This window comes from Zingiber officinale, chromosome 6A (genome assembly GCF_018446385.1).
Source record: "Zingiber officinale cultivar Zhangliang chromosome 6A, Zo_v1.1, whole genome shotgun sequence".
Classification (NCBI taxonomy): domain Eukaryota; kingdom Viridiplantae; phylum Streptophyta; class Magnoliopsida; order Zingiberales; family Zingiberaceae; genus Zingiber; species Zingiber officinale.
Genome location: NC_055997.1, coordinates 22,884,806 through 22,907,738, shown reverse-complemented (window position 1 = coordinate 22,907,738; position 22,933 = coordinate 22,884,806). Strand labels below are relative to the sequence as shown.

The 22,933-nt window shown below is 34.9% G+C and overlaps 1 protein-coding gene, 1 non-coding gene and 1 pseudogene across 4 annotated transcripts; 1 reads left to right on the top strand and 2 right to left on the bottom strand.

Moving 5' to 3' along the window:
- The first annotated feature begins 7,389 nt into the window (after positions 1-7,389).
- On the top strand, positions 7,390-10,421 carry LOC121996115 (protein GRAVITROPIC IN THE LIGHT 1-like). 3 transcript variants are annotated; one of them, XM_042549950.1, is made up of 3 exons: positions 7,433-7,523; positions 8,040-8,087; positions 8,865-10,421. In XM_042549950.1, the coding sequence occupies exons 2-3, from the start codon at positions 8,077-8,079 to the stop codon at positions 10,165-10,167; spliced, it is 1,314 nt and encodes a 437-aa protein (XP_042405884.1). In that variant the 5' UTR covers positions 7,433-7,523; positions 8,040-8,076; the 3' UTR covers positions 10,168-10,421. The 3 variants fall into 3 exon arrangements, with proteins under 3 accessions (XP_042405885.1, XP_042405884.1, XP_042405883.1); XM_042549951.1 differs by lacking the exon at positions 8,040-8,087 and having other exon boundaries at positions 7,390-7,523; XM_042549949.1 differs by lacking the exon at positions 7,433-7,523 and having other exon boundaries at positions 7,552-8,087.
- A 307-nt stretch (positions 10,422-10,728) lies between these two features.
- On the bottom strand, positions 10,729-11,474 carry LOC121994675 (annotated as a pseudogene).
- An 8,822-nt stretch (positions 11,475-20,296) lies between these two features.
- LOC121998811 lies at positions 20,297-20,401 on the bottom strand. The gene has a single exon (XR_006116604.1). It is a non-coding gene; the product is annotated as a U6 spliceosomal RNA (small nuclear RNA).
- Positions 20,402-22,933: the final 2,532 nt, after the last annotated feature.

Here is a 22,933-nt window from a genome sequence, read left to right as displayed (position 1 = left end):
CTGGTCCGAGGGATTGGGCGGAAGTCTTAGCAAGTCGAGGATATCAGGTGAAAATCCTACTAGTCAAGGATAGATGGTGAAAGTCCGGAGGTCGCGGACACTAGGTGGAAGACTGGATGAGTTAGGGATCAGATGTCTAGAGGAAAGTCTTGAAGTCTCGGATGCTAAGCAAAAGTTCAAACGATCTGGAGGATCGATTTGACATCAGATAAATTTTCTTGAGAGAAATAAGTGAGGACGTATTCCCCGTTGAGGGAATAGTAGGCGTCAGTTCAACCTACAGTTTCATTAAAATCTGAAAGTTAGAATCGGGCAGTCCCGAGACATCAAATTCATTCAAAATGACATATTTTGTTTGTTTTGCTAACTTTGTGATATATGAAATTGAAGCTGGAAGATTGGTTGGAAAATAAGCTTCTAAGCACCCGGACTGGGTCCAAGCACACAGATGTCCAATCGCTCGGACTAGGTCGAACCTAGGCACCCGAGTGCAGCTGACGTGGCGCTCATTGATTGGCTAACACACGTCACCGCCCAGGCGCCTAGATAGGTCAACACACTTGAAGATGGATAAACTTCGCACCGATAGAGCTTCGTTGAGGTCACCCCACATCAGCTTGATGGGGGCGCCCGGGACCAGTCTAGGCTCCCAAAGAAGGCTATAAAAGGAGGGTTCGGCCAGCACCTCAAACGCAACTTTTCATACGACTTCCGTGCTTACATGTTATTCCGAAAAGCTCTCCACAAAGCCTGAATGATCATCCAACGACAAATGCCAAAGCTTCTATTCTTTTTGAGTTTTCGGTAAAATTGTCTCTTTACTATTGCATTTCATTACGTGTAATTGAAGTTTCTTTGTAATTATCAAATTGCTAGTGAATTGCCCAACGAAAGCGATCGTCGATCATGAGCTTTGGAGTAGGAGTTGTCACAGACTCCGAACCAAGTAAAATAAAAGTGTTAGTATTGTCTTCTTTGTTCTTCGCTTAACTCTTTCTTTCCACTACAATTCTTTGATAGTTTTAACGAAAAACGTGAAAAAGCTATGAGCGTTATTCACCCCCTCCCCCCTCTAGTACTTTTCAATCCTATAATTGGTATCAGAGTAAGGATACTTTGAATTATTGCAACCACCATAAGAGCATTTAGTCGCTTTTTTATTTTTTTTTCCAAAAATATATTTTTGGTAAGAAAAAATTATTCTTACGTCTTTTTTGTGATTTTATATTTTCAATTTTTTGCCATAAGTAAGATTTGGTATAATAACCTCTTCTAACAAAATTCTTATTTCTTCAAATTTTTTTCAAAATTGGTGCAACACCACTCGAGCATTTTTCACCTTTTCTTCTCTCACACTACTAATCCAAGACCAAGTCTTGGTGCATCTTTCTTGTCATTTTTCTTTGCGAGTTTTTTTTTTGAAATGACCCATCAAGAAGGTTAGAGAACTGTCTGTCCGTCTCTTTTCTCTGACGAGGATTTTGACTACTAGAAGAGTCAAATAAAGTATCACTTGGAGACATAAGTGGAAATGTGGATCATCATCTAGATGAGGTTTGCATTACCACTCGACAGCACTGGAGCACCAGTGAAATGCGAGAACTGGGACCTACACATGATGAAAAAGATTAAGGCAAATGCAAAGATAACTCAGACCATCTAGTGTATCTTAACTAAAGAAAAGTTCAACAGGGCCAGTCCTTTCAACAATGCCAAGTAATTGTGGGAGAAATTGATCGAACTGCACAAAGAAACTTTCGACACTACGGTATCAAAAAGAGATTTTACTTTAAATAAATTGTATAACATAAAAATATAGGAAGAAGAATCAGCAAGCTAGCCTCATGCTAGAATTCAAGATCTCCTCAACGAACTACACGCGATCGGTTAGAAACTAGAGAATCACGATATTATAAGGTATGCCCTTAACATATTTCCAAGGAACACGTTATGAGAATCTATGGTAGATGCTTACAAGGTTTCTAAATATCTTTAATATATTAGGCTAGATAAGCTATTTTTTAAATTTGAATTTCATGAACAGACTAATGCATGCTCTGCCGAGAAAGGAATTGGCTTGCTTGTAGGAAAATTCAAGACTAAGAAGTCGAAACCCAAATTTTGACCCAAACCCAAATTCAAATTGGGCTTAGAAGATGACAAGGAGATCATCTCCAAACAAATCAGCCTAGTTCAAATATTTCTAAAGAAGCAAAGAAAATTTTAACCCTGAAAGCAACTTGGTCTGAGTTGCCAGAAGACTCTGAAGAAAAGAACAAGCTCAAGCAAGCTTCCTTACTCTACTGGTATAAGCTCACATTGGCTAAACTGAATATGAGACCAGGTTTAAGACCTAATCTGAAATCGAGTCTGAGTTAAGCTATGGATCTGTATCTATTTTCGAAGGGCCAAACAACACTGTAAGTTCTCCTCTAGTAGATAAGTTGTATAGTTTAATAAATTAGTTTGATGCACAAATTAGTTAAGTTTAATATCTAGGTCAAGTTACTCCAAAAGGAGGTAAAATCCCTTAAGGAATAAACTAACCTAAGTTCTTTGACTAAACCAGTTTAAAGTAAAAGTTCAACTCAAGTCCAACAACTTGAGGAAGAAAATTTCAATTTGAAAACTCAAGTCAAAGAACTTAAAGACGCATTGGAATGATTCACTTTGGGTGGGTTCTAAGAACCTTAATTTGATTCTTGGAAAACAAATGGTCATATACAACCAATCTAGAATCGGATACAAGGCTAAACATCGATTCAGATCTTACTTATCTTCAGTAAATCTAACCAACATAAATATAGTCCAAGCATGAGTCCCTAAGTCTAACTTGACTAAATAAGTTAGACCTAATCAATATTAGATCCCTAAGGATCAAATCCATTACCTTGATAGACTTTATCGAGACTATGATTAAGGGGAAGTCAATAGAAAGACTATCTTTATTGTTAGATAGATTTGCTTGATTGCTTGATTTACTACTTTCCTTACTTCTGCCTAGATTAGGATGGTTAGATAAGAACTTAGGCTTGATTAACATTTGACTAGTTAGACCAAAGATTTTTAGAAAGATAATTAAATATTCAATTTTCTTAAAAGGTTTTGTCTAGAAATAATAGTTGCTCCGATACCTAAGAAGGCCCTTGTGTCTTGCCTCAGCATGAAAGTCGATTATCAAAATGGATATTTAATTATCTAATTATTAAACCTAAGTCTAACTCAAATATAAATCAATTCTTAGATTTCAATTTAAATTGAAGATAAAAAAAATCAACATCTCACAAAAACTTATAAGTTCCCTGATTGAAAATCTAGAAATAAGTGAGATGTTAGGATTAATCAAGTTAGACTTACTTAACCTAACTCAAACTAATCTATTAATTTACTTAAACTAACTCAAACTAATCGATTACTTAACCTAACTCAAACTAATTAATTTAATTAATCAATTTACTCAATCTAACCTAAAATCAAATTAATTCAATTGATCTAATTCAAACTTAAATATTTTTTAAAATTTAAATTTAAATATTTTCAAAATTGAAATTTAAATATTTCTCAAAAATTCAAATTTAATTATTTTTTTCAAATTTCAAATTTAATTAATTTTCAAAATTTTAAGTAAATTTTCAAAAGTTTAATTAATTTTCAAAACTTAAATTAATTTTTAAAATTTTAAGTAAATTTTTAAAACTTTAAGTAAATTTTCAAAACTTAAATTAATTTTCAAAACGGTAAGCAAACTATTAAAAATTAAATTAATTTTTAAAACTTTAATTAATTTTTAAAACTTAAATTGATTAATTCTTAACAAAATTAATTTTTTAAAATCAAATTAAGTTTTCAAAACCTAATTAATTTTTCCAAATTACATTTATGCTTGGACTCTAATGTTGTACTCATGCTATTAACTTTACCTATTTTTTTTTTTGTAATTTTTTTCTTTTTAACAAAACAATTATCTAAGCACTTGTATCTTCAAAATTTTTAGTTTTTTAAATCCCTTTTTAACTAAGGCATCAATTGAGGGGGAGTTCTTTACATTTCTTTTATAAATTATTTTTAATATATGCCAAAGGGGAAGAGAAATATTAAAAGTTAAGTTGCTAGTTTTCAAAAGTTAAAATTTTTCAAAAAGAAAATAAGTACCGTCTTTCAAGGGAGCTTAAAGTTAAAAAAAAAATTTGGAAAATTTTTTAACTTAGAAATTTTGACTTTGAAGGCCTGAACCTTTTCTAAGTTCTATTTCTATACTTAGAAATTTTAACTTTGAAAAAAGATAGTTGAAAATTCTTACTTATATATGTCTTTAGTTATTTTTAACTAGTTATATTTTACTTAACTTTGAATTGTATTGTCATAATAAAAAATGGGAAGATTGTTGGTGTAGGAAGCACCAAATAATCAAACCCAAGTTTTGATAATGACAATGACTCAAAGTTAAGGGTTATTGTGGTTCTAATAAGTCTGACTGAATGTGCAGGAAAGTCCTAAGTGAGTTTAGGTAATGTAAAAGTCCTAGTGAATACTAGGAAGGTGGAAAGCTCTAGTTATGATTAAGTAAAAAAGTCCTGGTCTGAGAGATTGGACAACAGTCTTAGCAGGTTGAGGGCATTGGGTGGAAACACTACTGGTCGAGGATAGTATGTGAAAATCCTGGAGGTCACTGATACCAGGCAGAAGACTGGACAGGTCGGGGATCGAACATCCAATGGAAAGTCCTAAAGTCTTGGATGCTGAACAAAATTCTAAACGGTCTGAAGAACCGATTTGACATTAGGTAAACTCTTCTAAGAGGAATAGGTGAGGAGGTGTTTCCCGTTGAAGGGACAGTAGACGTCGATTCAACCTAGGGTTTTGTTGAAATCTGAAAGTTAGAACTGAATAGTACCAAGACTGTCAAATTCATTCAAAATGATATATTTTACTTGTTGTATTAACTTTATGGTGCATAAAATATAAACTAGAAGATTGGCTAGAAAATGGGCATCCAGGCACCTGGACTGGATCCAGGCACTTGGACGTCCAAGTGCCCGGATTGGGTCTAGGTACCCGGACGTCTAGGCGCTCAGACTAGGCTAAACCCAGGCACCCGAGTGCAGTTGAGGTGGGGTTTATTGATTGGCCAACACACGTCATAGTCCAGACGCCTAGACAGGTCCAAACACCCAGAGATGGATAAACTTCGATGGATAGAGCTTTGCTGAGGTCACGCCATGTCAGCTTGATGGGAGCGTCCGGGACCGGTCCAATGGCCCGGACAAGGCTATAAAAGGAGTGTTCTACCAACACTTCAAACACAACTTTTCATAAGACTTCTGTGCTTGTGGGTTGTTCCGGAAAGCTCTCCAAGATGCTCAAATGATGATCCGACGACAAACGCCAAAGCTTCTATTCTTTTTGAGTTGCCGGTAAAATTCTCTCTTTACTATTAATTTCATTTCATTATGTGTAATCGAAGTTTCTTTGTAATTATAGAATTACTAATGAATTGCCCAATGAAAGCGATCGTCGATCACAGGTCTTGAAGTAGGAGTCGCCATAGACTTCAAACCAAGTAAAACTAAAAGTGTTAGTATTGTCTTTATTCTTTGCTTAACTCTTTCTTTCTGTTGTGATTCTTCGATAGTTTTAACGAAAAATATGAAAAAGTCATGAACATTATTCATCTCCCTCTAGTGTTTTTCGATCATACACTATCGAATTCAAATATAAGGACATAGATATTAGATATGTTGAAAATGAACCTGGCCCGACGACACAATTTGAGTCGACCTGAAAAAAAATCAAGTTTAGATTGGGGATTTTCGGGTTCCAGTCGGGTTTAGATTGGAGGGTTTTCAGATTAGAAATTTTCGGGTTGGGGTTGGATTGATTCGAATTTAGATTTTAATGGATTTTTTTAGGGTTAAATAAAATTTTATTTTAAAATTTAAGATATTTTTATATATATCAATATCAATGTTAGTATGATAATGATGAAGGATTAAGATAAAAGTGAAGAATCAGAGAGAAAATAGTCAAAAAAAAATCTCATTTTTATCTAGTTATTTGAGTTTTTTAGGTTATTCGGGTCGGTTTCACATTGGTTGGGTTCGATTTCTAGTTTAAGGGTTTCGGATTGTATTCAAGTTTGGGTTGAAATTTTTTATAATTTTTTTTTTCTTCAATCCGACCATATCTGATCCATTAGAATTATCACCCCTAATAGATATATTAATGAAACTTTCAGAAGTACATCGATTGATTTGAAATGATTCAGAGAGATTTTAAGAGCTTTCCAAATCTATCCGTCAAATTGTAAGTAAAATATACCTAAAGAAAATAGAAGGAATATTTTAAAATTATGCTACCCAATTTAAGTAATTTAAAATGAATATAAAATGGATAATAGTGAAAGTGGCTCACGTGGATGTTATTCTCTTACTCTTCTATTGATATGTAAGGATCAATTTTTTTTCCCTCTCGAATGAGTCTAGTGATTTTCGGATTAGTCTAGTAATTAGTACATGAAATATTATCATCATGAAATTTAAGATTCGAATCTCAATAAAGCCGAGGTAAATACCTCCCTTATGTACTAGTCATTATTCCAAAGATTAGTAGACGTCCGTGATTTATCTCGTCCGTGTTAACCTTGAGATGAATTGGCGGGGGTACTGGATACGAATGTATTTGTCTTTTATCATCATGTAAAGATCAATTTTCGATGATATATAATTTTAGATAAAAATTTTTCCCATCAATTGATGATCGATTATAAATTGACCATTTAATTTAAAGCGATTCAAAGTTTTAAATTCGTCAATCAAATTCAAAGTTTTAAATTCGTCAATCAATTTCTAATGAAAATAGACATAAAAGAAAAAATAGAAAGAATATTTTAAAAATTCGCTACGCAATTTAGGTATTTTAAAACGTATATGAAATGAATAATAATGAACTGATTCACACGCTTAGGTAAATTATGGTTATTGTGATTTTTTTTTTCTTCTTTTCCTCTATTGATTTGCAGGGAAAAACTTCTCTTATTTTATTTTTATTTAATAGTCGATTATAATTTTTCTTTGCATAACTTCTCTTTTCCTCTGGTAAATTATGGTTATTACTTTAGGGGATATTTGGTTAAATGATGAGAATAACTATAGATATGAGTTTGATAGTAAGATGGAATGGAAATAGGAATGAAAATGAAACTCATCAAATTATTAATTGATTCCCATAAATCTAATAATCATTCTCAAAATATCATTCTCAAATTCACAATCCAAACACTATCTTCTACCATTATTCTATTCCCAAACCCATCAACCCCCTAAGATAATCACCTAGGACTTTTACTATAAATGGATTAAATAGAAAAGCTCCAAAGTAAACTATAGGGATCAAAATGAAATTTCTTCAAATTATTAGTCGGCCATGGAAGCAAAAGAGAGAGTAAAGTGAGCAATTGCTAGTATTTTCCTCGGATCCCCTTTCTTCCGAACGATTGACTCGCAGCGAGATCGTGTCATATAACGGTAGGAGAACTCTCCCCATTATTTCTTTCTCTCTTTCTTAGGGTTTCTGATTTCTACTGGGGTTCATAAATCAGGAGTAGGCGAAGAGCTTATTAGTTCATATTTCTTTGAATTCGGTGTGCTTGAACTTGTTATTTCTATGTTTTTGCCCGGATTCTGATAGCTCGTGTTGATTATTCAGAATAAAAGGAAGAAATTTCTATTTAGAAGTCGCCTTAGTGGATTCCTTGTAGTTGTATTCAAAGTCTCATGCAGTTCTGGATTCAAATTAGTACCTTGCGTCGAGTTAGTGATCTATGGAAGGACATGGTTTTTCCCTTTGTTCTATGATTGACATCTGGGTGCTACTGCGACTTGTGAACGTCCCTGTTGGTCGATGTTACGATTGTTTTTCAATGTGCTTTCTCGATCCAAAAAAACAAGGATTTCACCTGCGTAATGTGTGTTTCAGAAAATGTATTTTTTTTTCCAGGTTTCGCCCTGTTTTATTGTTAACTCGGTCTCATCCTTATTCAGATATGATGCCTCCCTTGGAGGCTGAGTGAAGACCTTGATGTACCATTCGTACGTCTTCATTCGTGATGACAGCATTTTATTCAATTCGGTGATAATTTTTTATGCATGAATCTATAGAACTACACCAAAGAAACATATAATCAGCATTCAGAATCATACTTCTATGTATCCTCATGTTGAATATTTTCCCTTAAAATGTTGGTTCATCATTATGCAGCAAAAATTTTGGTTGCTAGTGTTTTGTTATCAGGGAGTAGTAGACTAGTGTAACCATTTAGTTTTGCATTTGATCTACAACTTGAACATTGACTAAGAAGAAACTTGGACAAGTGTCAAGCTTTCAGTTTGGAGATGCTTACTTCGTAGATCAATTTCTCTTGTCCACTTTCCAATGGTGCACGCATACTCAATTCATTGTTGCTTCTGGCTTGCATCTTCTTTATTTTCCATAATGTCCTCAGTAGTGTTGTAAGAAATGTCAGTTTGTTGTTATGAGATTAAATGCATTCTTTTAAATCTTTATGATCCATATTATGAATGTCACCTTGTTTGGTGATTATGCTTTTTATTCACATTATAGATGAACAATTGTGATGCATATACTGCATAAATGACACTAAAACAAGGTTAATTATGTAATCTATGAAGTTTGTCAAATAAGTTCTCTTCTTGGACATGTTACTTACATTCTAAATACCATCTTCAACTGGGGTAACCTGCGATTTGTAGTTTGAAATTATATTGAGTTATAACTCATTTCTCATGAAAATTGTACAGAAGTTTCTCATTCAAATTATACTTGTTTGATTGGTTTGCTATCCATAGAAACATTAGAGTTGCTACTTTGACCAAGAAAGCCATGCTACGGAACAGTTACAAGGAAGCAGAAAGTCATGATAACAACAACCAGAAGGTTTATCCACAACCTGTGGAGGAGACTTCAAACCAAAACAATGAATCTATGGATGCACTAATATCAAAGATCTTCAACAACATTTCCTCTTTGAAAGCAGCATACATTCAACTCCAGGATGCTCATACTCCTTATGATCCAGACAAGATCCAGGTTGCTGATAAACTAGTTATTGAGGAACTGATGAAGCTATCAGAACTCAAACATTCATATAGGGAGAAAAACCCTAAGCTCATGTCAGCAACACCCAAAGATTCTTCTCTTCTTGCAGAAATCCAAGAACAGCAAGGGCTGCTAAAAACCTATGAAATCATGGTGAAAAAATTTGAGTCCAAGATTCAAGCAAGAGACTCTGAGATTGTCCAAATACAACAAGAAATCCAAGAGTCAAACCAGAGAAAGTTGAAACTAGAGAAGAAACTTAAGAAGAGAGGTTTACTTTCCAAGGAATCAGAGAGCTTTATGGAGAAGAATAATTTCTTCTCCATTGAGTTGACTTCTAGTCTTTTCTCGTCTTCTGTGGATGCTGCTTATAAATCAATCCATGATTTCTCAAAACCACTTATTAATATGATGAAAGCCGCAGGGTGGGATCTTGATGCTGCAGCTAATGCAATTGAACCTGGACTGGTATATTCGAAAAGGGCTCATAAGAAGTTTGCATTTGAATCTCACATTTGTCAGAAAATGTTCTGTGGGTTCCAGGAAGAGAACTTCTCCATGGAACTATCTGATACTACAGTTTGTCCTGAAGGATTTTTCCACCAGTTTCTCGCGGTGCGAGCGATGGATCCTCTGGATATACTTAGCCAAAGCCCAGATTCAGTTTTTGGCAAATTTTCACGGGAAAAGTACCTCCTGCTTGTGCACCCAAAGATGGAAGCTTCTTTTTTTGGTAACCTGGACCAGAGGAATCATGTACTGAATGGTGGGCACCCTAGGACACCTTTCTACCAGGCTTTTCTTAAATTGGCCAAGGCAATATGGCTACTGCACAGGTTAGCTCATTCATTTGATCCCAAAGTCAAGGTTTTCCAGGTAAACAAAGGCGCCGAGTTTTCAGAAGTCTACATGGAAAGTGTGGTGAAGAACATAGTTGTATCCGAGGGGGGACCGAAGCCTCAAGTTGGGCTTATGGTCATGCCAGGTTTTATGATTGGTGGTAGTGTCATACAATCTCTTGTGTACCTTACTGGTGTGCAGTGTGCTGAATGAAAATCGAGCTTTGCACATTGCTTGTTTTAAAGACGATGATCGTTCCCAACTCACTGTTTGGGGAAGCTATAATTGCTTGTAGTAAACTAGCTAAAGACATCATGTTGGCGAATACTCCAGAATTAGGTAATCTTGTTCCTCTTTTGTGATGGATATCTGATCTTAGCTTTGTCCGACACTCTCGTCATTGTAGCTTATCTGTGATTGCACATATCAACATTCAAATCAATATAATGTGTGCCTTTGTTCTGTTTTGGTGATGAGTTTCTCTAATTTCAGTTTTGTGGTACAGTTTGTGCAGTCTAAAATTTTAGAGGGCAATTGGGTAATTATACACGAGTTTCCGGAGGAGTGAAGTTATCCTTTGATAAAAAATTAAAATGGGGCATTCGTTTGATAATTTCAAAAAGTAAGGATGTTTTTTTTTTCTTTTGCCCTCAATATGATCTGTGCTTATAGAAATCCACCAACCAAAGGATACATATTCGGGTATTCAATTTGAAGTGTATATTTATTTGCCAACTGATAAAGTTAAAAGCGTGTTTATACTTTATAGTGTGTTTATTTCACTTTTTGCACCACAGAGGATACACAATAGACTTCCACCATGGCCCTGGGTGCGGTGTCCTCGCGGTCGGTGGGATCGACCCTGTTGTGCCCGATCAGGAAGTTCCAGACGAAGGAAATCTCGTTGAAATCGACGTCATCGAGCCACGTGAAGCTGTGGAGGAAGGCGTCGGTCTGGGTGCTGACGACCTCGGGAGTGAGGGCAACGATGTTCTTCGGGTGACCGCAGTTGTAGAGGACGAGAGGGAGGACCAGTTCTTGCGGGCATACACAGTCTAAATGGCGCCATCCAATTTGGTGGAATTTACGGGGGCGTATTCATGGTGGAGATCAGCGGCGTTGACAAGGAAGAGGAAATCACAGTCGACGAAGAGTGCCCAACTACGGAAGCCAACGAGGAAGGGGGTGAGTGAGGAAGCGGGTGAAGGAAAACTCTGTGCTCTCGGTGGGGCCACGCTTGCGCCAATAGAGGCTAGCGGCGCAAAGGTTGGACTGACGGATAGGGCGGGTGTCGAGGGGGATGGAGGAGCGACAACAGTGGGAGCAACGGCACACTTGATAGTCCTGGTTCATTGGAACGGGATGTGGAATGATCTCGTCGTAAATAACATGACTTACTTTAGGGTTAATTAATCAGAGATAATTTCTCTTAATTAAATTCATTACCCGACTCTTCTCGGACAGCCGCTTGCGGCCTCTTCTCTGGTGGCAACTCACGGCTGACGGATGTTATTCTCCAGTTGCTCGAGATGGGAAAGAACAAGGAGTGTTAGCCGATATTGAAGCCTACTGTGCGTCATAAAAGGTTATTTATCTATTCCTAATTCTATGAAATGCTTGGACAAGTATGTATGAGTATTTTTTTTTTTTTTGATGAAAATGAGAAAGAATGGTTAAAGGAGAATAATATAGAGTTAAGGAGGAGATTTAGATTTAAAATTGAAGTTTTAATCTCATGACTTCAACTTTAGAATTTCCTACAGGTTTAAGAATTCCAAATTGCAATGATAGAGGATGGAGCATGTGTTGAGGAGGAGGATCACCTAAGACATGATTTGAGTATGGAAGGAGAAGTTTTGATGGTTGATGATTGGATGCTTAAGGTTGAGCATTGAAAATAATAGAAAGTTGAGACCTTTATTGTGATATAAGGAATGAATCTTGGGAGAAGATTTTTGATATGTGTGACGCATCAAAGGAGGAGTATATAGGATTTAAGTTAGGAATAAACCCTCATTTATGCTTTATCATGGGATGAAGAAGGAAGTTGGGCTAATATGGGGTAGCCTAACTTAGACATATTGTCAAACATAAAAAAGAAGGAGATTGTTGATGTAATCGTCCTTAGGTCAAGGTTGACCAAGTTGACTAAGCTCAGATTGGTTCGAGCTTGAGTTTCAATATTTGATAATATGTGAGAGAGAAGTTAAGTAGGTCAAAGGAAGACCGAATACTTAAAAGCTCTAATTGAGGTTAGACAAGTGAAAGTCCTAACTGGAAATTAGGCAATAGAAATCTTAACTAGATGTTAGGAAATGGAAAGTTCTAACTGAGGTTAGGCAGGGAAAACCCCTAATTGGAGATTAGGTAACGGAAAGTATAAGTACCCCGGGTTAGTTTTGATGTTAATCGATCGAGTTAAGTTAGGTCCCATATATTTTGTTGCCTTGTTTCTAAGTGTATAGGAACTTAAAAACACAAGAAGTCGAGCGAAAGACACAGTGAGCGAGAAAGATGACATGGGAAGAGAGTTGACAGACTCATTGCATCAGAAGGACGAAAAGTTACGGAAGAGTATATCGGCGGAGTGAGAAGGATGTGGTTCGAGGGATGGAAAACTAGTGGAAGTCTACTTGAGAAGAAGGTCAGAGTTGGGTTCGTGTGAGCTCAACTTCGGATGGCTGGGGCATCACCCAAGTGTGCAAAGAAGTGGATGGTCAAATCAGAAGTTGACCATCCCAAGCGCTTGTAATTGACTGGAGGTTCCCTGAAGAAATGAAGACTCGAGGCACCTCCATTAGATCTGAGGTGCCTTGCATGCAGCGAACAACCTGCTGGTTGCTACTCAGAATACCGTTCTAATTCCTCTGTACAAAAATTTTATATAAGCATAGAACTATCCTAGCTACCCATGTGCTCTACTGAAGTTAAATTTGGATTACAAACGATGTTTAACATTATTAATCCAAATTATCATTCAGAAGTTAAACTTGGATTGGAAACGATACTTAACATTTTTACTCCAAGTTTAACCGATGTGATCTTCCTAAGTTAAACCATATTACAGAAGTCAATCAAATATCTATTTTAAAGATCGTCTTCCAAGTTAAACAAGGCGAGGCACTAGGCCTTCTTGGGTATGAGATCATCCACCACTTCCTAGACAAAGCCTTTCAAAGAAATCAGATTTTAACTTCTTACAGTAAACTAGGTTTAACTACAGAGACCTCGATAGGAGCACAATATCGAAACATGAAATCAAAAAATAAAATCGATAACAAAACGATAAACTAAAACCGATAACCTCTTGTGTTTGATTTTTCAAGATCTATACAAAAGATGAACTAGTTATGATGCGGAAACTAATAACTAATTATACCTTCCTTTTGTAGCTTATAGATCTCTTGATCTTCTGCTGTATTCCTCTCTTTCTCTTGGACGTCGTGTGGGTGATGATCTTCGAAGATGTAATCCACCTAAACTTCTTTCTTTGCTTCCTAGATCCAGCCACCAACTAACCTCCAAGGGATGCTAGGCAAGAGAGCTTCCTTCTCTCCTTCTCCTACAATCAACCGACCACCAAGAGATCACCAACCTTGATGTTGCCGACCTCCAAGAGAGAAAACAAAAGGAGAAGAGAAAAGGACAAGGGCCGACCACCAAAGGATTGGAAGAGAGGAATAGAAGATGTGTTGTCTGTTAGGACCAAAAGTAGCTAGAGGGGGGGGGGGGGTGAATAGCTCGTCGCGTTCGCTCGGTGCTCGGTGTTGCTTGTTCCTTCAAAGATGTGCAGCGGAAAATACAGAAACAAATACAACAACGCTAACACGGTTGGTTTACTTGGTATCCACCTCACAAGAGGTGACTAATCCAAGGATCCACACCATGCACGCACCCTCCACTATGAAAACACTCCTTTTCGGTAACTACCGAGGGCGGAGAAGCCCTACAAGACTCAATACAAGAAGAGAGGGAAAGGATACAAGAAATACAAGCTTACAAGCTTACAATGAGTACAAAACCCTAACCCTAGCTTTTCTTCTTGGCTTTGATCCGTCTCTTGACTTGGAGAGCTTCCAAGATCCTTCAAGAACTGGCGATCTGAGCTTTGTGAGCGCTGTGGAGGAGTTGGCGAGAGCTCTGGAGTGAATCGGAGAAGTTCTGACCGCAGCCCTGCGGCCTATAAACGACGCCAACGGTCGGATCCCAATCGATTCGAATGTTCCCAATCGATCGGGAGGCTTTGGATCGATCCACGGATCGATCCAGCGCCTATCGCACCGCTGGATCGATCCACGGATCGATCCAGCTCTTATCGCGCGAAGCAGGCCGTCAATCGATCCATCGATCGATTGGGACCTCTGATCGATCCACGGATCGATCCGAGCCTCTGATTGGGACAGTCGGATCGATCCAGCGATCGATCCAGGCTGGATCGATCCATCGATCGATCCAAAGACTTGATTTTGTCCAAAACCAAGTCCCAAACCTCCCAAACCAACATCCGGTCAACCTCGACTGTTGGTATGTCATGCCTAGCATCTAGTCACTCCCTTGACCTGCTAGGACTCCCTTACCAAGTGTCCGATCAATCCCTTTGACCCACTTGGACTTTTCTCTGTGTCAAGTATCCGGTCAATCCCTTTGACCTACTTGGACTTTTCTTTCATGCCAAGTATCCAGTCAATCCTTTGACCTACTTGGACTTCCCAGCACCAGATGTCCGATCATCCTTGATCCATCTGGATTTTCTCTTGCCTGGCTTCACTCACCAGGACTTTCACCTAGCTTCACTCACTAGGGTTTTCCATCTGCCTAGCTTCACTCACTAGGACTTTCACCTGGCTTCACTCACCAGGATTTTCCATCTGCCTAGCTTCACTCACTAGGACTTCCATCTGCCTAGCTTCACTCACTAGGACTTCCTTCTGCCTGGCTTCACTCACCAGGACTTCCTTCTGCCTGACTTCACTCACCAGGACTTTTCTTCTGCCTGGCTTCACTCACCAGGACTTTTCTTCTGCCTGGCTTCACTCACCAGGACTTTCATTTTGCCTAACATCCCAGTTAGGACTTCCCAGTCAAGTATCCAGTCAACCTTGACTTACTTGACTCTTCTTCAATCAATATCTTATTGTCAAACATCTAAACCCAAACCAAGACTCAGCTTGGTTACCCAGGTCAACCTTGACCTGAGGGATATTGCACCAACATTGTCTCATGAGACACCCCTTCATCTCTTTTATAATCCTTGGTCTTGGCAAAAAAGGAAAGTTTTAAACATAATTAAAACTTCCTTATATTCCTTGCCAATGACTAAAAAGGAAAGTTTTAAAACAAAAAATTTAAACTTCCTTTAATGCTTGTCATGGCCGGCCCTATACTTGTGCTCCAAACAAGGAAAATTTTAAACATAAAATTAAAACTTCCTTATTTGTTTCCGGTAAGAAATTTTAATAAAAATTTCTCTTTTAAATCCCTTGTTGGATATAAAGAAAAATTTTATAAATTAAAATCTCTCTTTTAAAACATGTGGATGGTTACAAGAAAGGAAAGTTTTATCAAAAATTAAAATATTTCTTTTAACTACAAATAAGGAAAGATATAAAACCTCTCTTAATCCTTTGTAGATGCTATAAAAGGAAATATTTTAAAATTTTAAAACTCTCTTTTAAAATCATGGTTTCCACAAAAGGAAAGATTTTAAAATTTAAAACATCCTTTTAATTTAATGTGGTCGGCCACCTAGCTTGGGCTCCAAGCTTGGCCGGCCATAAACTTGGCTCCACTCTTTGGCTTGGCCGACTCTAGCTTGGGCTCCAAGCTTGGCTTGGCCGGCCACAACAAGATGGGTAAGAAGCTTGGCTTTAAGTGGATATAAAGCTTTATAAATAAGAGGCTACAACAGGGATCGAGAGGAGGAATTGGTTTTGATCTCCCGATAAGCTTGAGCTTCCCGTGTTCGCCCCGAACACCCAACTCAAAGTTCATTAATAATAACTCATACCACTAAAGAGTTATTATTGCACTATCACACCAATCCCATATTACAATATGAGCTCTTTCTTATCATGAGTGTGTTAGTCTCTCTGTGTTTAAGATATTGAATGCCCACTAATTAAATGAGTTATTGACAACTCGCTTAATTAATATCTAGCTCCAAGAGTAGTACCACTCAACCTTATTGTCATGTCGGGCTAAGTCCACCTGTAGGATTTACATGATAATCCTTATGAGCTCCTCAAGAGGACATCATCAATCTAGATTACTAGGACACAGTTTCATTCTATAATCAACAACGCACCATATAAATACTATCATTTCCCAACTTATCGGGCATATTGATTTAACGAACTAAATTTCACCCTTTGATAAATTAAAGAAATAAATATTAAGTATATGTACTTATTATTATATCATGATTAAGAGTACGCACTTTCATAATAACATAAGTTTTGTTCTTTTATATAGTCAGTATAAAAAGAAACTACCTCAAATAGTCCTGCTCAATACACTCACAGTGTACTAGTGTAATTTTATAGTCAAGATAAACTAATACCAAATTACACTACAACCACTCCAATAGTTTGTCCCATTCCATCTTGGTTGTGAGCTACTATTTATAATTTATAAGGAACTGATAACATGATCTTTTGTGTGACACCACATATCATGTTATCTACAATATAAATTAAATGGGCAACTATACTTAACATAAATGTAGACATGACCAATGTGATTCTCATTTCAAAATAAATGTTTTACACCAAAAGTTAAACTTTTAGTATACACTTTAATAGAACCGCTATCAACTACGGGACTTGAGGCACCTATGATGAATCAAGGCGCCGCCAAAGAGCAAGAGCCTTTTCCGCGGAGACAAATAGTGGATTCCAGCTTAGCAAAACCGAGAGCCTTTGATGATCCGAGGAGCCTCCGATTCTGCTAGATCAGATTGTAGATGTTACAATGAGGATAAAATTTTATCCAGTTGGAGGCACCTCCAAATGTTTGAGGCGCTTTGAATTGTCACATCAATAAAATGGTTATTTCGACTTGTGCATCATAAATAGTGCCCTAGAGTCATTTCCACATCAATAATTATATGTGGATTTATGAATGAGTTGTGGTGTTTGTATCGTTTGTATCGCGAATGCGTTGGATTGGATGTTGAGTTGTGGTGGGTAAATTACATCGTTTGTGATGGTTACATGTTTAGTTCTATCGTTTATATAAAGAGAAAAATCTTGAAATGGGGAGGTGTTATCAAAAATTTTATAAAATTTAACGACGAATATTTAAATATACATCGCTAATTAGCAATGAGTATTTAATACTCCTTCGCTAATTAGCCATGGAGATTTAATTATATCTCATTGATTCGTGACGGAACTAAAATTCCATTGGTAAATAATGTCATCGACCAAATTTTTAGAGAAGGAAATAATCAGTTATTAATCTATTGCTATTTAGGAATAGGCGACGGATAATTCTATTGCTAAATGGTTTTCTTCTGGTAGGGCATCTTTCCTTTTTAATTCAGTCATCAATCCTTAAGGATCTATTCAATCTACACAATATTTTAAATTCTTAAGGGTTTGTAAGAATTATGATAAATTAAGATGGCCACACGATCGGGTCTAGGTTTATGTTGGCCAAGGTTGTGAGTCATAAAGTAACCCATACACATTTAGCTATTTTGGAGTACAAATTATAGTTACTTATGGTGAGAACGTCATGAAATTAAGAGTGAGTAATCAGTTAATAACATAGTCAAATAAACCATTCAGATCAAAATTGACAAATTATTTTTTTATTTAACTGAACTGACCGAACTTTTCTAAAAAACTAGACAAACTAAATCAATAAAACATTGATTATATCAATCGAAAATCAAAATAATCGAACTTTCAATTAAATCGAGACTTGTGAGAGGAGAGTTATGAATTACGAAATTAGAAATTATAAACTCCGATTCTAGTTCCAACATAATCAAATTTGATTTAATCAGTGTAATAGCATTAAGACTTTTACGACGGTGAGACCGAACTAATTTAATCAAAATAATCAATATTTTAGAAAAAAAATAAATTTCTAAATTAACCCAATCCGACTTTTAACTTTGATCGATTATCTTTTATGATGTTGGAGGATCCATTAATTATTATTATTATTATTATTATTATTTTGTATTTAAGATATTTTATATATTTTTAATAATTTATATCTTTTATATTTTAAAATTTTTAGTCTGTTTAAGGATTTTATAAAATCTGTTAGGAAACTTTTCTTTTTTTTTTATAATTTATTTCTTTTGGTATAGGAATTCTGATGTATATATTGGAATTTAATTTCTTTATTTGGTTCAAGGTATACAGTTTGCATAAACATATACATACCTGTTTGAAGTATAATTTTCTATTCTTAATTAAAAAAATTTAATAAAACCTAAATGGATTATATATTTATGGAAAAAAAGCCAAGGCCACGCATAAAATAAGATATTCCTGATGAACAGCTGTATTTTTTATTTGGTCTATGAGACCCTTTCAAAGTTCTCATGATTTCGTAGAAGGTAAACTTTTCTATCATTCCAACAATTTCATTTAGAAGCCATCATTATTATTAGTTCTCATGATTTCGTAAATTTTATTTTCTTAACGATATATGTGGGATCGCACGGGTTCGAACATTGGCTATTGCCTTAACTATGTTGCTCTATTGTCCACTGTGTCCCCTTCTAGGATGGCATACGGCCCTTTAATCCTTCCTATATAATCTTGGACAATTTATCAGAGATTTTTAAAGAATTAGTTGAATTAAAATTACATTAAATTAAATTTATTTATTAAGATGATATGAGTGGATAATTTCATATTGTCAGCGGAGCTAATTTTTATCGAGTGTAGAATGTAGAGTGGTCGAGTGCTGAATGACAAAGCGGCGAACAACAGAGCAGGCAAAACGACCAAGCGACAGTAAGGGCAGAGTGGCTGAGCGACAGTAAGGGCAGAGTGGCCGAGCGACAGAGTGCAGTGCGGTTGAGCGACATAACGGACTGATGCTTACAATGGACATAGTTTTCTTAAAACAGATTCATTATACTTCGAGGTTTTTTCGGATCGTCTGTTTTCAGGATATAACGGCTAACCGTGATTCCTACCAAGCACTAGTAGTCACAATGAATTGAGAATCCGACTACTATCACTGGTACACTGCCGAGTAAGAGATGCACAACAGAGAAGATAAGAGGGAACATACGTAGAGAGCTTTAGCTTTTTTTTTTGTCTTTTGCCTATGATTACAATCTTTTTATATAGGAGCTCAGACTAATGTGCAATGTTTAATGATCGATTAATAATCATTACTCGTCAAACTATGAAACGCCTACGTTTCACTCGGCCGTTTACAGATTTTGCATTAATCTTCAATTTAATGCATCCATTACACAATTAAATAAGTAGTAAAATGATTTATGTGACAAAACATTGGTTCATTCGCTTGGACACATTTTTGCTCCAACCGATTCGACATTCGGCGCGCGCACCCACATGTGAGAGAGTACCTCTCCGTATGCTTGGACACATTTTTGCTCCAACCGATCCGACATTCGGCTCGTGCACCCATGTATGAGAGAGAGTCTCTCCCCATACATTTGTTTACATCATTAATATATGTGAATCAATATAAATCAATCAATGTACCTTGAAACTTCTAATAGAAGACTAAAGTCTCATTCATAATAATACTTCTTTTCTTCCCACCTCTTTTCTATTTACATATATCCAACAGTAACAACTCCACTTTTTTTTATTATATGAACTTCACAAAACAACTCAATCTGACTATTTTTTCTGTGCTAGGATGGTGTTGTTAAATAGTAAAGTATTTAAGTTGCTAATTAACCTAAGATTTGACCATTAGTTTGGTGGAAGCGCTATTTACCATCAGTTTTTATTTTTTATTTTAATTTTTAATTTGATTTACATTAATCTATTACAGTGGAAAGAGTTTTAATGGACTGAAGAAGCTGGGTATCGAACAATAATCGTACGAAGCATCCCAAAATGAAATTAAGTAAAGCTTTAAAACAAAGGTAATACCATCGATTGTTTTTTTGCTAATCACGGTGGTACATTTTAAAAAAAAAAATCTTGGATTTTTTTTCCTATGATTTTGTACTAGTTGTCTACCATTACACTATCTCAAACATCTCTCACATTCCCAATTTAGATAAGGAAAGTAAATCATGAGTTCATAAACTTATAACTAACCGTTAAATTATTAATTCCTGTTATATTATAATAAATTTATCATCTTCTAATCAACTCAACATCCAGAAAAAAATTTAGATCATTTCTCAATTTATGCATGTCCTCCTTGGAAGGGACCATGCTAATTTTGCTGGTATTTGTTCAATTTTTTCAGATGTCTCCCAAAAAAAAACCTAAATTCCGGCGAAGGTACACGTTCAGATATTTCATTCAAGATTTTTCACATACATCATCTTTTCTTTTGCCATTTTATATTTTATTTCAGAATTATTTTCGTCGTATATTTTTTTTACGCTAGTAGAGTAGTGTTGATGTTTTTTTGTCATAAATTAAAATTTTGTTCCCAAGGTAAAAATCAACTTTCTATTTAAAAAAATAATAATCTCAGTTAATTTCATTAATTAGTATTTTTTTTCTTTTATCATTTCATATTTTTATTTTAAATTATTTTAATCGTATATATATATATATATATATATATATATATATATATATATATATATATATATATATATATATATATATATATTTTTTTTTTTGCTAGTATGGTTGTTTTTGTCATAAATTAAAAGTTTTATTCCGAGACTGAAAATCAACTTTCTATTTCAATAAAAATAATTAAAAAATAATAATTTTAATAGCGTCATTGACTATCCCTAAATGATCACCTTACACAAATTTTTTATCGATTACCAGGATAAATCTGAAAACGCATATGGCGACTAGTCTAGAAGTCCAACATCTTTTGATTGCACCCTCATTTAGAGAAAAAAATCTTACAAATACGCCATAATTGGGGGATTGAGTCATAGATATCTGGGTGACAATGTGGTATCCTACCGTGATATCATAGCCCCAGAGATAAAAAAAAAATAAAAAAGTAAATTGTTGGGTTGGAATGAGCAATAAATTAATAATTGAACCGATGGAATCATTTAAATTAAAATCGGACAAATTAAATTTTTAGATCTAGTCAAACTTACATATAAAAATCAAATAAATTGATCCGATAAAACATTAAGTTGGAAACCAAAATAAATAAATTTTCGATTAAATTAGGATTTGAAAGGAGATAGAAGGGAAATCATAAATTAAGAAATTAAGAATTTTAAATTCTCAATTTCCATTCCGCCATAGACAAATTTGGTTTAATAATTTAATCGGATTTAAATTTTTAAAATTAAGACTGAACCACTTTGATTGAAATAATTGATATTTTAAGGAAAAAAAATTTAAATTAATTAAATTGTGCTTAACTTCGATGAATTGATGGTTCAATAAGTTAATTTGATTTGATGATTTGCTCATACTACATGAAATTGAGTTTGATTCATCTCCCCTCCATTTATGAGCTGAAAGTACTTGGAACTTTGTGTATATTTCATTTTCAAAATTAATAAAAAAATTTGAGAATAAAAACATCCACCGACAGCTGAAACACATATCTATATAATTAATTACAAGCTAAAATAACAACCCACAATGCAGCACTCCAAGGGTACATCTATCATGGATCTTAAGGATATATGTAATGGAGATTTATAGTATAGAATTTATATTATAAATTTTTATTATAAATCTCACTTTCGTGGGGTTTATAAATTTTTTCTATAAATTTATATATATTTTTAAACATTTATTTTTTAATCGAATTATTATTTTTACATAAATAACATATAAAATTTAAAATACTAATATAATTATAAATATTAAATTAAAATATTAATTAATATTATTTATAGTAAATAAAATTATAAATAAAGATGAGTGAAAAATATAAATAAAAATAAGTAAATTGATATAAAAAGGTTATTAGATGATAATAAAAGATAGAATTTGTGCTCTCACCTCATGATTATCCGTGAAGAAATAAATTAGGAAGTTATAGTAGATCATTGTAGGGAAAGATTTTTTTTTCCATGATTTTATCAAAATTCAAACTCTTGTCCGTAGTAACTCTGTCTTAAATGAGCTAACCCAACCCCGCTCCAATTAAAAAAAAAAAAAAAAAGGTTGTTAGGGATGTTGACGATAGTGAAAAAAAAAATTTAAAAGAAGTAATATTTTTAATTTTTAATATGAGAATGATATGACAGAATATAAATCTGTTTACAACTTCATATACCCTGATGAAGAATAATTTCTTAAACGTCAAGTTAAGAACGCTTCCACGTGGATGCCATAATTTATTAATCTCATAGAGGCACGAGCAACAGAGAGTTTATAACATTGGGTTTATGATCTTCCATTATAAATCCGGATTTATAATTTTTTTTTATAATCGGTTTCAAAATCTTAATATTTATTGATACGTTTTTGAAAAGAAACCCCATGAAGAGAGTTTAGGCTCTTCCTGCTAAGACCGATTTTTTATTTATCTATATTTTTGTTAAATATTTATTTATTTTTATCAAATTATTATTTTTTACATAAATAAATGTATAAAATTTAAAATACTAATATAATTATAAATGTTAAATTAAAATATTAATTAATATTATGATCTTGTCCGAGAATGAGTCGACTGAAAAGGTAGCGTTCATGCTGCTCGGGTATCGACTGAAGATGACGTGGATCTTTGCCAAGCCAAGCCTGCAACCACAAGTCATTAGTGCCGAGCCAAGGAGGAGTTCCCCGGCGATGGTCCTCTGACGCTCAAGTCAGGCAACGACGAGTGAATGAAGAATGAAGTAGAGAAGAAGGAG